Consider the following 15,465-nt stretch of genomic DNA (forward strand, 5'->3'; position numbering starts at 1 on the left):
GAAACAGCTGAGCAACCAAGATGGCGCTGTCGTTTGCCAGGAATTCTCGCGAGAGTTGAGAGGTATCCACGTCCTCAGGGCCACTGAATAGAGAGGGCTGGGTCACGTGGTGCTACATCCGGGTCCTCCTCCTCCTCCTCCCTCTCCGTTTGGGAGCTCGGTGTCTCTCTTTCTCGGGGGGGCCGTTGGGTCCCCCGCAGCCGGAATGGCGGTCCCCGCGGGGTCTGCGGCCGGAGGAGCCAGGGGCGGAGCGGGGGCGGTGGCCGAGTGGGGCGCCTTCGAGGACAACATGCAGGTAGGGCTCTCTGGGAGGCATTCCGGGGGGGCTGCATCCACACGGGAGAAATAACCCGGTTTGGCACCGCTTTGGCTCCTGTGTCGCTATGGAATTCTGGGAGTTTGTTGTGGGCCCAGAGCGGAGCGGCCTGGAGCCGGATTACTTCTGCAGTGCGGTTTAGAAGCCGTATAAAATACATTATACATATATATATATAGATACATAGATCTATACACACGTAATTTGATTTTGGCATTAAAATTGTCTGCTTGATAATACAGTAAAAGTGCAGGAAGAAGGGAAAAGGGAAAGAAGGCATTGCACCTGGACTTACTTCTTTAGAATGACCTCATGAAAAGGGAGCTGCAAAGTCCTCTGCTGCTGCCAGGAGCATCTGAAGTAGAAGCCCCTTGGTTTCGCCCTGGAAGCAGGAAGGAAGGAGGCCTGTCAATGGAATTAATACACAAACCATGTCAACAAAGCACTAGAGACTATGTCTTCAGTCTCCCATAAAGCCTTCCTTCCCATCAAAACGAGTGAGGAAAGAACCCCAGGCCAGACATTGCAGTGATGTGGGATACTGTACCTAAGAGCCCACCTGTTACATAGTGCCCTTGGCATCTCTGACATACAGTTACCTTATATAACTAGTTCATGCGATGTTTTCTTTTCTCCATTGAGTCCAATGCTCACCCAAAATTTGATCAAATAAAGCATTGTACTCAGAAGAGATGTGAGTTCTGACCCCTCCTTGGGCAGTATAGTATCCACACCACACAACTAAAGCAGTTTGGCACCGTTTGACTGTCTTGGGTCCCTCCTGAGGAACCCCAGGATTTCTAGTTTGGGGAGGTATTTAGCCTGGTTTGTCAGAGAGCTCTGGTGCCTTGCCTAAAATGCTCCCTGGGATTTTTGTCCCAGGAGAGGCCTGTAATTAACCAGGAAGGAAACTTGGACTATGATGGGCACTTTTAGCATTAGCAGTTCAGAGAATTTCAGGGGGACCTGGGAGCCTCACAAACCAGCCTCTGGGGACTGTATGTACCCTTCAGTTCTCCCAAAGCTTTAAAAAGATGTAGGAGCCACTGCAAAAAGAGGTTAATGCAACACTGTAAGTTCCTATCCTCTTTAAATATAAGCAGCCTGAAATCTGTAAGAACAATATACTCTCTCGCTTTGTCAGCTGCAGTGTGGCTTCTTATTTGAGTACAACACGAGAAGCAATACATGATCCTTTGGGCTGCAGTGTCTTTTCTCAAAAGGGCTTTAAAGACTAAAGACTTCAAATGAGAAACAGTGAGCTGTACAGTTACATTTTTATCATGATGTCTTCCCTCCAGTGGTTCCCAAGCTTTGGTCTTCCAGATGTTTTGGACTTCAACTCCCAGAATTCCATACTGTTGGCTAAGCTACCATGGGCTTCTGGTAGTTGAAGTCCAAAACACCTGGAGGAGCAAAGTTTGGGAATCACTGGTCTATAATGTAATTAATGAAATAAAGAGTCCCATATATACATGACTATAAATTGACCTCATGTATAAGTCAAGGGCAGGTTTTGGGACCCAAAGTATGGACTTTTGGGTAGGTTGAGGGTGCAACTGCCACATCCCCAATGCCCCCCTTGTCTCTTGGTTCTCCTTTAAGAAGCACCAGAGCCCCTGACACCACATCCCTCGCTTCTTTGTGCTCCATGAGGGCAAGTGCCAAAGTGCCACCACCACCACTTTCCCACTGCTCCCTTTCCTTCTCAGTTTGGGCTCTCCAGCTCAAGGAGCACGTATTAGGTTTCTGTCCATTTACAAACAGAGCAGACGAACAGACCCTTCTTCCCGTTTCTCTGAAACCCTCTTGTTCATGGAGGTCACTCAAGTAAGCACGCTTGGCTCATTTCACCAGCATTAACAAGAGGATGTCCCCTTCTGAGATGTGGGAGTGGGGGGGTGTTGGCACTTCACTCTTTGATTTCTTCCTCTCATTACAGTAAATGCATGAAGACCTCTGCCTTTGGAGTGATCTCTTGTGCTGCCATTTACCAAGAAGACAGGCCATTTTATTGTTTTGTTTTACACATTTATGTAGTGTTGTATTTCCAAGGATTTTTACATGATTTCAATAAAGCAAAATTTTTAAACAACTAAAATTTCAACAATAAAAAAATCATAGAGTTGAAAATCATAAGCAACAACGCATAATGAAAAATTAAAGGCCTTTTAATTTTTCTAGAGTTTTATCTAGAAATAAAATATAATCCAAAGGGAGAAGCGGGAAATATATTATTATTATTATTATTAACCTTTATTTATAAAGCGCTGTAAGTTTACACAGCGCTGTACATCAATTTTTTAGTCAGACGGTTCCCTGCCCTCAGGCTTACAATTTAAAAGACACGACACAAAAGGAGAAGGGAGTGGTGGTGGGGAATAGGATCAGGTCCAGCAGATCTTTTCCACCTCCGAGGCCTGGACCAAGGCAGATGGACTGGAGGAAGGGCTTGGCTTCTTGATGGATGGTTAGAAGGAGGCTTCCTGGGTCAGAGAGGGGCTCACCTCTGGGAATGCTTCTCTAAACAATATAGTCTTTAATTCAGTTTTGAAACTGGGCAGAGAAGCGATGAGGTGTGCATGTGGGGGAGAAGGTTCCAGGAGTAAGGGGCAGCAAGCGAGAAGGGACGAATTCGGGAGGGGGCAGTGGTAGTCCTACATTGTGACAGGAGACCCTGACTACCAGAGCGGAGGGTGCGAGTAGGAATGTAAGGAGAAAGAAGGTCAGATAAGTAAGGAGGGGCCAACCCATGGAGGGCTTTGAAAGTCAATAACAAAAGCTTGTACCGGATGCGAAAGGGGAAGGGGAGCCAATGAAGGGAGGATAAAAGAGGAGAAACATGGTCAAAGCGGCGAGCGGATGTGACAATACGGGCAGCTGAATACTGGACAGATATTAAAGGATGGATGTGTGAAAGAGGAAGCCCTGTTAGAAGGAGGTTACAATAATCTAGTCGCGAAACCACTAGGGCATGGACTAGAGTCTTGGCAGTAGAGATTGAGAGGAATGGACGGATCTTGGCAATGTTGTGGAGAAAGAATCTACAGGTCTTTGCGGTGGCCTGGATCTGGGGAATAAATGACAGGGAAGAGTCAAAAATGAAGCCAAGACTGCGGGCTTGATGAACCGGTTGAATAGAAGTGTCGTCGACAGAAACAGAAAAGGAATAATGAAGGGTGGGTTTAGGTGGAAAGACGAGAAGCTCAGTCTTAGACATGTTGAGCTTCAAGCGCCGAAGCCGCATCCACTGAGAGATGGCAGTCAGACAAGAAGAAACTTGCTGTTCAAGCCCCGTCGAAAGGTCAGGGGTGGAGAGATACAGCTGAGTGTCATCGGCATACAAATGATAGGAGAAACCAAAAGAACTGATGAGTTTACCTAGAGACAGTGTGTATAGAGAGAACAGAAGGGGACCCAAGACAGAGCCCTGGGGAACTCCAACAGATAGCGAAACAGAGGATGAAGTCTGACCACCCGTGACCACTGCAAAAGATCTATCTGACAAGTAAGATTTAAACCAGTCGAGAGCAGAGTCCGCGAACCCAAGGTCAGAAAGTAAATCAACCAGGAGACAGTGATCAACAGTGTCAAAGGCTGCAGACAAATCGAGAAGAATGAGAATAGAGTAGAGGCCGTTTGCCTTGGCCCGCAAGAGATCATTTGAGATCTTGGTGAGGGCTGTCTCTGTAGAGTGCCGTGGGCGGAAGCCAGATTGGAAGGGGTCTAGGATGGAGTTGGCTTCAAGAAACTTAATACAGCGAGAATAAACGACCCGTTCTAGGACCTTAGAAAGAAAAGGAAGAAGAGAAATTGGACGATAGCTAGACAAAGAAGAGGGGTTGAGAGAGGGTTTCTTCAGAATTGGGGAAACGAGAGCATGTTTGAAGTCAGAAGGGAAGGAACCCAAAGAGAGAGAGAGATTAAAGATATAGAGGAGCGAGGGCAGAAGAGAAGGGGCTATAGAGATTAGGAGACGGGAGGGAATAGGATCAAGAGAACAGGTAGTTGGTTTGGAAGAATTTAGCAGCTTAGAGAGTTCATCCAGAGAAACAGGGGGAAACCCAGAGAGTTTATTAGTAGAAGGTACCAGGAGGTTAGTGGTAGGGGGCAAGTCGGGAGGAACTATTTCAGATCGAATAGTAGTGACTTTTGTGATGAAGTAGTTGGCGAAGTCAGTGGGGGAAAAAGATGAGAAGACAGGGGGAGAGGAAGGTTTGAGTAGTGTATTGAAGCAGGAGAACAAACGCTGCGGACGCCTCTCATTAGCGCAGATCAGTGATTTAAAATAGTTCTGTTTTGCCATAGACAGAGCGCGTGAAAAAGATAAAAGGATGAATTTATAATGAATGAAATCGGCTGGTTCCCTAGACTTTTTCCAAAGACGTTCAGCCGCTCGAGAGCAGGACCGGAGGTACCTGATAGTGGGAGTGAGCCAGGGCTGAGGCCTAGTCATGGGGGAAGACACATGTACAGATACAGGAGCAAAGCTGTCAAGAGTTGAAGAAAGAGTGGAATTAAATAAAGACATTGCTGAATCAGCAGAGTCCCCAAGATCAAGAGAAGAGAGAGATGAATTCAAAGTCTGACTGAGATGGTCAGAGTTAACAGACTGAAGGTCGCGGAAATGGCGCTGGACAGTACGACGAGGAGGTGGGATATAAGTAAGAGTAAAAGAAATTAAATGATGGTCAGACAATGGAAAATCAGATGCCAGGTAGTCGGAAATGACACACTTAGCAGCAAGAATTAGGTCGAGACAGTGACCAGAGGAATGGGTTGAGGAGTTAGAATGAGGCTGAAGGCCAAAAGAAGCAAACAGGGATCTAAGGCGAGATGAAGAAGGATTGTTGGGATTGTCAAGGTGAATATTAAAGTCACCTAGGATTAGAGAAGGGACTGTATCAGATAGAAAAAACGTCAGCCAAGATTCAAAGTCAGATAGGAATTGGGTAGCAGAACCAGGAGGGCGATAGATGACAGCAACCCGGAGCTGTAAAGGAAAAAAAGAGTCGAATACAGTGAGACTCGAATGAAGAGAAACAATAGTTGGGGGGAAAGAAAGAACTTGAAACTGGCAGGAATTGGACAATAGTATACCGACCCCTCTTATTATTATCTGGCACTGGAAGGAGGCCCAAGTGCAGGCCAGACAGACCTCCATGTAGGGAGTGTTGCGGAAATGTAGTGTCACATCCATGGCCATCAGTCAGTTCACCCCAAACTCCACAGGCGCCCAGGAACAAACTTCCATTTATTAAACAGGCATAGTTTAGTGGTTTGAGCCTTGGACAATGACTCTGGAGCTTGGGGCTCAAATTCCCACTCTGCCATGGAAATTCACTAAGTGACCTTGGGGTCAGTTACACTCTCAGCCTCAGAGGAAGCCTATTTCAAAACCCCTCTGAACAAATTTTTCCAAAAAAATAAATAAAATAAAGGCCTGTGATAGGTTGACCTTGTTGTTGTTATTGTGTGTCTTCAAGACAACCCTAAGGTGAACCTATCATGGGTTTTTTCTACTCAAGTTTGTTCAAAAGAGGTTTGCCTTGAGGCTCAGAGTGTGTTACTTGTCCAGGGTCATCCAACCCCAGTTTCAAACCACTATCCAACACTGGCTCCCCAGGTTCACCTTAGGGTCACTATAAGGCAAAAATGTCTTGAAGACAGACAACAACAAATTGACATGTTGAGGACAGAGTAGCCATTCCTTCATATGCCAAGGTTCTAAACAATATAAGCCATTAAGAGTAAACACCAAATGGGTGTTGGAAGAACAAATAATGAAACCAGTTTGCATCTTCACTCCAGTCATTCACAGTGATTTCTGGTAGTGCAGATGGGAGCAGGAAACATATCGAATTTTGTTTTGGACATAAATGGTTTCCAGTACATAATGACAGAGCTGTTTCAAGCCATTGAGGGTAGGCATACTGCTGTTTTAATATTTAATTATTTTTGCATTCAAAGGTAGAGACTTCCACAAAGTCTGGTAGTCATTTTTGGTGTCCATGGATCCCTCCATTACATTAAGTAAAGATAGCAAAAAGTGTGGGATTGGTTTCCTCTTGCTCTTTCCACTTTTTAATATACACGAATGTGAAGACAGATACCAGAAATGGGTCTTAATCTGATTGTTAAGAATGTCTGTATCTTTTCCCACAGAAATGGAATCTTGTAGGAAGCATTTCTTTCAGCCTCTTTTCTCTTGGTTGTGCTGCCTCTCTGATTAAGGGGAAATGATTGTGCACAGTCTCACCACATGCATATTTTCACTTTGTTCAGGGTGCGGGTTCTGCTGTGATTGACATGGAAAACATGGATGACACATCTGGCTCCAGCTTTGAAGACATGGGTGAGATGCATCAACGCATAAAGGAAGAGGAAGAGGTGGATGCAGAAGCAGCTGCAGCAGATGAAGAAGATGGAGAGTTCCTAGGGATGAAAGGCTTTAAGGGACAATTGAGTCGGCAAGTAGCCGATGAGGTAACCATAGCTTTCTTTGTCAAATCAGAGGAACAGCAGCAAACCAAGGTTCTGAGCCCAGAAGGCTGCTGATTTCCACATGTTTCTCATTTATTGCAGTTCTCTGGAGACAGTGTCTTGATGTTTCTTCCATAGTGTTTTGTGCCTGCTTTAAAGGGATAATTTCTAGAGTGGTATCCCCTCTGTAGGCCTAATCTTACCTTAGACTCCCTAAGCATTTCTGCCTTGAAGCACTGAGCAAGTAATTAGAAATGAGGCAGAACCAACTGCACTGATGGGAAGTATTTCCTACAGAGACAAATTGGTATGCCACTAATTCCCAAGCTAATATTATTTTTAGAGCAGCAGAATGTTGCAAGGTACAGCTACAGAAAATGTGAGATCAATATCAATCCCTGTTGAGAAGTTTTAGATCAGAGAAGGGCAGTGGGGGGATCACATAGGAAGCAGCACCTCCCCCGCCCAATGCGCCCTTCTGGTTTTTAAAAAACATTTGGATGGCCTTTTTTTTCAATGAAATGCTTCTGTCATTCAGTTTGATGCTTCTGTCTTTTGTATTCAATCTCTCTCTTTCTCTCTCAATCTCACTCGCACTCCCTAGATGTGGCAGGCAGGGAAAAGACAAGCCTCAAAAGCCTTCAATCTGTATGCCAACATTGATATCCTCAGGCCCTACTTTGATGTGGAGCCAAACCAAGTTCGGAATCGGTAAGCAAACTTGGCAGATTGTTCCTCCCACTTTTCTTGCTTTTTCTTATCTGTCATTGCTTTCTTAAAACTCACAATGAAACTATGTTAATATGTAATAGCAGCATAGTCCATTGTGGAAATTGTCTGCCACCCAACACTTTTATTCTTAATAAAGAGAAACTGGTTATTCTCTTAAGTAGCATTTGGGTTATAGAGAAGAGAATGACACTGCTGTTCTATCTGCTTGCAGTACTTTATTAAGATAGCTCTGGGGGGAGGTGATCAAGACTTCACCCAGTTGCATTTTTATTCCTCAAATAAATAACACCAAGCTGTTTCATTTCTAGTCTTTTGATGCTGCTGTATGAGCCAAATTAAGCCATGAAATGTCAATTCAGCAAATGCCTTTTGAGCATACATCAGAGTTCAATTAATCTGTCCTTCCAGGACTGACACTAACTGTAAGAGTCACAAACTACTGTTAGGCTTTCTTTCTGGGCCATATAACCTCCATAGCTAGTGTCCTTGCTGATCACAGAAGAAAACTATTCTAGAAAAATTACAGTGTGCCCTTGTTTTACCTGGGGATCTGTTCCGGGACCACCACCCCTCCCCATGTAAAACAAAAAATGTGTATGCTTGAGTCCCGTTACAAGTCTTATGTAGAGCAGACAGGATTATGGTTGCGTTAAATGCTCCCCTCCCCCCATTTCCCAGCAAGGTTTTTTGTCTAATTTAACAAAACTATTTTTTAAATTATATAATGCACTATGAAGTTTTTCACATCCGTGTTCTAATCCTATAGCATCAGGTTGTTGGTGGTTTGTTATTTAGCACATGCCATTTTTAGTCTGGCATGAGCGCAAATAATTCTTTAAATATATGGTTATCTAAAATATTTGAATTTTCGTTCATTCCTACTACAGTGGGCCCTTGATATCCACTGGTGTTGGGTTCCAGGACCCTCCTGGATATGAAAATCTGTGGATGGTCAGGTCCCAGTATAGATAATGGTGTAGTAAAACAGTGTCCCTTACACAAAATGGCAAAATCAAGGTTTGTTTTATAGGAATTTGAGGGAGGGATTATTTTCAAGACATGGGTGAGTTAAACCAAGGGCTGACTGTAATAATCTCCTATCATCTTGTTCTCTTTTAGGTTGCTGGAATCCATGATACCTGTAAAGATGATTAATTTTCCCCAGGTGAGCTAATGCACTAGATAGTAAGTGAAGGTTTTCCTTAATATTATGGAGGTGATAGTGAAGCCAAGGGTCTGATTAGGGGAATTTTATTATTACAAGAGGGGGGCCTGCTACGATGGCCCTGTGGAATCTCCTCCCATTGTGTATACTGAGAAGACCAGGGAATACCAATAAATTGAGCTGAGACAGAAATAATAACTAGATGTTTAATTTAATGAAATAGGGAAAAGCACATTCAATGCGCTTGTGCACACACACTCATACAAGGCTCAGGAAAATCAGAGATTGACGTGGAATAGGATTTTAGGCGTCACTAGGGTGATACGTACCAGAATGTAGATTCCCTCCGGGAATTGAATGGGATGCGTGGTGATGGGACAGTTCTGCTCCGCAACGTGGGTTTGAACAGAAATGCTAGTGTCCAAAGCAGAGGTCTGACTGACGTGGAGTATAGAGACCTTTCAAATGGTGCGCCGACTAGCAAAAGTCCAGACTTTTTATAGGGCAAATTATTGCTGCTGGCAAAGGTGTTTAATTACTTCCTTTTCAGCTGGATGTCCCTGTCCGATTGTTTTAGTGGTCTTAAGCTGCTCGGACAACAGACCCAGGGAGGGGGTAAGAGCCTCAGGGAAGGCAAACATTTGATCTTCCTGGTCCTATGATAATCCTCTTATGCGACTCCCTAGACTATCTAAAAATGTTAATGAAGGCGACCCCTCAGGGGTGGTGTACATGTCTTCATGCTTTGCTGGTAATGGTGAACAGACTATCAGAGTTCATCTAGGGGTCATTAAGGGCTATCATTTATATCAAAATTTATATGGAGCAACCAGGGTAACAATAGTGTCTAAGGAAGAATGGGTTTCTCACTCCGAGCATGGGGGTTATATTCAAATTCATTTCTCATTGCTGTGAAGTTGACAGATAAAGCAGAATCCCATTTGTCTTTCACCCTGAATTCACAATGGTATTTTCCTGATGATAAATCACTTTGGCAGAAGTTTTTGGTGATGTATGAGTTCTTCCCCATCCCAAAGGTTGTGGGGCAGTTCTTGTGTAGCCCCTTTGCCTCAGTACCTTGTATTTTAACTTCACTTTATCAGTTTATACTTACTCATTTTTAGCAAAGACCCCATCAGTTCACTGGTGAATGGTGAATACTGGCAGATTTCTGTAAAGATTTAAATTTCCTTTTTCATCTATTCTTTCTCCTTATCCATTTTTTCTATCAGCTCTGTCCCTGTCTATACCATTGGCCAAACTGCTCTGATATCACAGTGGGCTTGGTCTTGCAGGAACATCCAGTCTGATTGCATTTGAGTCAGCTACTTTGATTTCCACGAGTAGCTAGCCTACCTTTAACAAGTGTTCTCTCTAATTTAGAGAGTATCAGTCTGAATTTCAAAGTCCATGAAAACAACAAGTAAAGTTGAACTCATCTATGGCTGTACATCAAGTGATGATGAATTCTAGAGGTCAAGGAGCAGACTGCAGAATATGCAGGGACTGCACACCAGTTTGCCACTAAATCTGATGTCACTTCATCAGTGTCCCCTATAAACAGAATGTCCAGGGACCATGCTCTTGCATGAAATACACCCCACCCTGCTGTATGTCATAACTTTTCATATCACATATGATGTTAGTTAAGCAGTCTTTTTCTGAAAAAAAAAGGACAGATAATAACTTGCTACTTATAAAATAACACAACTGATTTCTCTTGTTAGTTCCTTTAAGATGTCTGGGCAACTGTGAAGAACCAAGGGCCATTTTTTGCCTGTTCCCTGATAGGTTTTACTTCCACGTCTTTGGTCCAATGTGAGCACAAAATACAACTCAGAAGTGACCAGAAATCACTTCTTTTCCCCATTTCTTAGCTGAAAAATTACACAGAGCGGGCTATTTTAAGGCAAAACAGTGCTCCTGGCAGCATAGTTGAGCATTTTCCAGGTAATTAAACTGGACAAGTTTAATAACAATAACAAGTACATTTCTATACCGCTTATCAGTGCACTTAAGCACTCCCTAAGTGGTTTACAAAGTGTAAGCTCATTGCCCCCAACGATTTGAGTACTCATTTTAGCAACCTCGGAAGGATGCAAGCCTGAGTTGAGCTTCAGCCCTTTTGCTAGTATTGAACTCGCAACTTTATGGTTTGTTAGTGAATGGCTGCAGTACAGGCATTTAAACACTACACCACCAAGTTTAAGGGCTTGAGGCAGCTGCAAAATGGGAGAGGGGGTTGCAGGGGTCATGCTTTCTCCACCCTATTTTAAGTGTATAAATTAGCTTTTTTTTTTTTTTTTTTCTTTTTTTTTTTTTTTTTTTTTTTGCTCTTTGTAATTGATTGATACACTGGACTTACCAGAATACTGATCAATAACAATTATTCCTTTTATCTTTTATAGAAGATAGCAGGTGAGCTGTATGGTCCCCTCATGCTGGTCTTCACGCTGGTGGCCATTTTGCTGCATGGAATGAAGACATCAGATACAATTATTGTAAGCAGGGCATTTTGCTTTCCTGACAAGCTACTACCCAGAGACTTATTTTTGCCTTGAACTCTCTATGTATTTTGGGGGTGGGGAGGCAGTTGTTAAGGTATTATGGATGCTTCCTGGTTAGAAGGAATTCTGTTTCTGAAGTTCTGGTAGCACCTATTTACATTGGACTGTGTTGATGATACTGTTTAATAGCTGTATTTCCAGGTGTATCGTGTCCTCTTATAAGCATTCTGTTTCTCTTTCTGCAGAGGGAAGGGACACTGATGGGCACTGCAATTGGCACCTGCTTTGGTTACTGGATAGGTGTCTCCTCCTTCATTTACTTCTTGGCATACTTGTGCAATGCTCAGATCACCATGGTGCAAATGTTGTCACTACTGGTGAGTAAACACTTCAGCTGCTCAGTAGTCTCTAACATAGTCTAAAGTCACTGTTTCCAACCTAGCACCCTCCAGTTGAGTTGTACTACAACTCTCACCATTCCCTTCTGATACGGCTATGGGCTGATCTTCTCTCATGACTAACAGATGGCTTTGTATCTGCACCAACCACAGATAAAGCTGATCTGAATTTACATCCTAAGGTTGATCTGAATCTACAGAGACAGGGTGTTGTTGTTTATTTGTGTGGGCCATATTGGGAGGGATGGGGAAAGATGGCAGTGAAATTAGGCTATTCTTATTAGCTTCCAGACAGAAATGAATTTGCTTCCACATGTCTGGGTGGTGAGTGAAATCCTAATTGATGTAGACATGCCTCAGGCAGAACCTGATATTCTTCTAATGACTGTAATTGGTAGGTAAAAATCTGACATTCAGCTTCAGCTCACTTGCTGAACTTAAACTATTGGAGCTTAAGGCTTTCCTCAGGAAAGCATGTGGTATAATTAATATTGCAGCTGTTTCTATCTATACATTTTCACATGCTAGTCTTTGATATTATCTTTTCCTTTCAGGGCTATGGACTTTTTGGGCATTGTGTTACTCTCTTTATCACCTACAACATCCACTTTCACTCCCTTTTTTATATCTTCTGGCTGGGGATTGGTGGTCTTTCTACACTAAGAATGGTAAATATTTATTTGATTTATTACATTTATATCCTGCCATTCCCACAGTATGGGACTCAACATGGTTTACAGTGTAATTTAAAAAAACAACAACAGTTAAAGCAATATGTGATTTGAATGTGAAAAAATTCAATCCAATTAAAACATTGATTTAAAACAATTAAAATACATTAAGCACATGTTTCATAGTTAAAAAAAACAGCCCACCCATTGTACATCCTTCTACCCTAACCAGTTAAGAGGCTGAAGGCCTCTTTAAATAAGAAGGTGCTTGCCTGCCTACAAACAGAGAGCAGAGAGGGGACCAATAGCCATCATAACAGAAGTTCCCTGCCTATCAGGTTTAAGAAGTGGTTCAAAAGGTATGAGTAGAAATGGGTATATAAATGTGTTTATTTTCCTCTTCCCTCCCTATTCTTTTTCATATTATCAGTGTCTGCTCCAGGGAGAAGTCCAGGTTTAGGTCTCATCAAATGTATAATTGTGCCAGTCACTGAAAGCCCTTTATACTTCCTTCAGAGTAAAACTTTGATCATGCAAAGTATACATGTTGCTTTGAGAAGCACTACATTTATTACTTTACTGACTTTAATTGTCAGACAAAATTTTTTAATAACCTCTACAGTACAAAACATTGACTTTAGGATAACTGCTTTGCTCTATGATGGAGGAAGTGATATTTGGATATAAAGTTGAAGTCTTGTTCTGTTCAGACTGTAGGTAACAAGAGATAAGAAAGATGTTCTGTTTTAAAACTGCAGACTTGCAGTTTCTGTCACAGCATCTAAGATTGCAACTTGAAACATCCTGACTCTTTGGTGATATGAGCAGATTCCCAAAGGCCTGCTAATTTCATGCAGTACATCAGCAGCAACATCACTATCTACTTTCACTAGCAGGCAATAACAACATCTTCAGCTTGCTACATTCACTGAAATCTAATTTAAATACTCCCAACTCTGATGGTAACTTGAGGGCATAGTTATAGCTGCTGGTGCTGGAACCCTGACATTTAAAAGAAAAGAATGAAAGGTTGAAGAGGCCATTCATGTGAAACTAAACCATACACCCCAATACACTTTAGCAATGGATTCTCTACAAAGATTGTCATACAGGCTGAAAGGGGTCCACTCATCTTAATTCATTTGTGTTTTATAAACAGTCTGTAAACATTAAGATCTGGTCTTTCCTAGGTTGCTGTATTGGTGTCACGTACAGTGGGACATACTCAGAGACTCATCTTGTGTGGAGTGCTTGCTGCCCTGCACATGCTTTTCCTCCTTTATCTGCACTTTGCTTATCACAAGGTTGTAGAAGGTAAGAGAAGGAATGGGGAGGAGTACATTTTTCATTCCATTTGCTTTCCTTTTTTAAAAAAAATGTGTTGGGACAAATTTTCAAGCCTACATTTGGTTTTTAAGAACATTGTGTGATAACCCAATCTCTTCTTTTCGCTGAAAGACATGCTACTGCTACAGGCCATTTCATATATAACGGTCTTCCTACATAGCTGTAGCCCCTATGTAGGCAAAATGTGTGTGCATTTGTCATTACTAATGAGTCCACACATGTATATGACAGTGATTTTTCTCATAGGAAATTCATCATGTGTGAAGTATCCCTTATTATACACTGTACATTCTTGAACACATATCTAATGTATAATATATGGTAATCACACTTTGGGCCCCTGAGATGTATGAAAAGAAAACATCTCAGCTTGTGGTAATCAACATGACATTGGTTAGGTACGATCCTCCTTTCCTTTGAGAGTGCACCTAAACTGGCAACATTTTGCATGGCTCATGGCTGAAAAGATAATACAGTCCAACTCACATGATTCTCAGTGTTTCTCACGCCCCCATCCTCTTCCACTTAGTATTAACTAGTTAGAACTTTGCATTGTTCAGGCTTTATTATTATTAAGCTTTATTTATATAGCACTGTAAATTTACACAGCATTTTACATACAATAGAGGGTTCCCTGCCCTCAGTCTTACAATCTACAAAGCCACAACACAAAAGGAGAAGGGAATGGTGATGGGGAAAGGGATCAGGTCCAGCAGTTCTTCTCTCCCTCTGAAGCCTGGACAAAGATGGACTGGAGGGAGGGCTCTTCTTCTTGAGTGTAGGCCTGATGGAGCTGGCCCTGCCTTTTCTCTCCCTCCAGGCTGGATGGAGTCAGATGCCATAGAGGGAGGGCTTTAGGCTTCCCTGAGCAGAGTGAATTTGCACCCTTGTGCCCCTCTCTTTAAAGACCTTTCTAATTTTATCTGTTATCAAAAACTACAACATGTTTCCAGGATCTGCCTGTCCAGCAATGCCACCATAATTCTACAGCATACTGTATTAAAAGTGCAAAGTCAGCATTTAGTGGAGGGGATAACATTCAGGGTACAAGATGGATGCATATGCAAAGACTGAGATGGCAAGGAACCAAATTAATATGCAATGTGATGCAGATGAATGCGGATATAGTTTGCTATTGCCCAGTACTTTTGCTTTTATCATTCACAGGCATCCTGGACACATTGGAAAGACCCAACATCCCTCCCTTTCAAAGAGTTCCCAGAGACATTCCAGTTGGCTCCATTCTGAATACAACTACCAGACCTGTTGCTGCGCTGACCTCATAGCCTTACAGACTCATTCTCCCTGCCTCTTCATGGGTCATATATTCTGCTGCTGTTACCAGGGAAGAAAGAAAAAGTAACAAAAGCAGGACTTGGTTTCATTTGCAGACCTCATCTTGAAAGTGAGGGCAGCAGGTTCCCAGCATGTTTCAGAGGAACAGCTTTTGTGCAACTTTGGCTGGATTGTGCGAGGCAGAGCCTTTCTCCTGGCCGATGTATATCTAGCTGGGATTGCATAGCTCAGACTTTTCCTCCATACCTTTGTGCTTGCTCTTGTCTTTTTAGCCAGTGTACGTGTAATCCTCTCTTTTGCCGAGGGAAGAATTAAATTAAATTAATGGCGGTTCTAAGCAATCTCTTCCGTTGGATCCTAATTCTAAGTTAAGAGCAGTAGGTTCTGTGATGTTCTGCCTTAAAACCTAATCAAAACTGTGTTGGTAAATTCCTTTGTTCAAGGGGCTTCCTGTCAAGAGACAAAATTGGGCTTTGGTTGATGCACAACATGGCAGATTACCACCTTCCTTCCTCACTGCTTCAGGAAAACCTTTCCGTAATCTGCAGAG

General features: G+C 42.7%; 1 protein-coding gene across 1 annotated transcript; it reads left to right on the forward strand.

Moving 5' to 3' along the window:
* Positions 1 to 119: 119 nt before the first annotated feature.
* YIPF3 (Yip1 domain family member 3) lies at positions 120 to 15,256 on the forward strand. Its single transcript, XM_042445018.1, has 9 exons — positions 120 to 295; positions 6,602 to 6,802; positions 7,404 to 7,510; positions 8,651 to 8,696; positions 11,105 to 11,197; positions 11,449 to 11,580; positions 12,156 to 12,269; positions 13,463 to 13,586; positions 14,787 to 15,256. The coding sequence occupies exons 1-9, from the start codon at positions 206 to 208 to the stop codon at positions 14,903 to 14,905; spliced, it is 1,026 nt and encodes a 341-aa protein (XP_042300952.1). The 5' UTR covers positions 120 to 205; the 3' UTR covers positions 14,906 to 15,256.
* The last annotated feature ends 209 nt before the right edge of the window (positions 15,257 to 15,465 follow it).

This window comes from Sceloporus undulatus, chromosome 1 (assembly GCF_019175285.1).
Source record: "Sceloporus undulatus isolate JIND9_A2432 ecotype Alabama chromosome 1, SceUnd_v1.1, whole genome shotgun sequence".
Lineage (NCBI taxonomy): Eukaryota > Metazoa > Chordata > Lepidosauria > Squamata > Phrynosomatidae > Sceloporus > Sceloporus undulatus.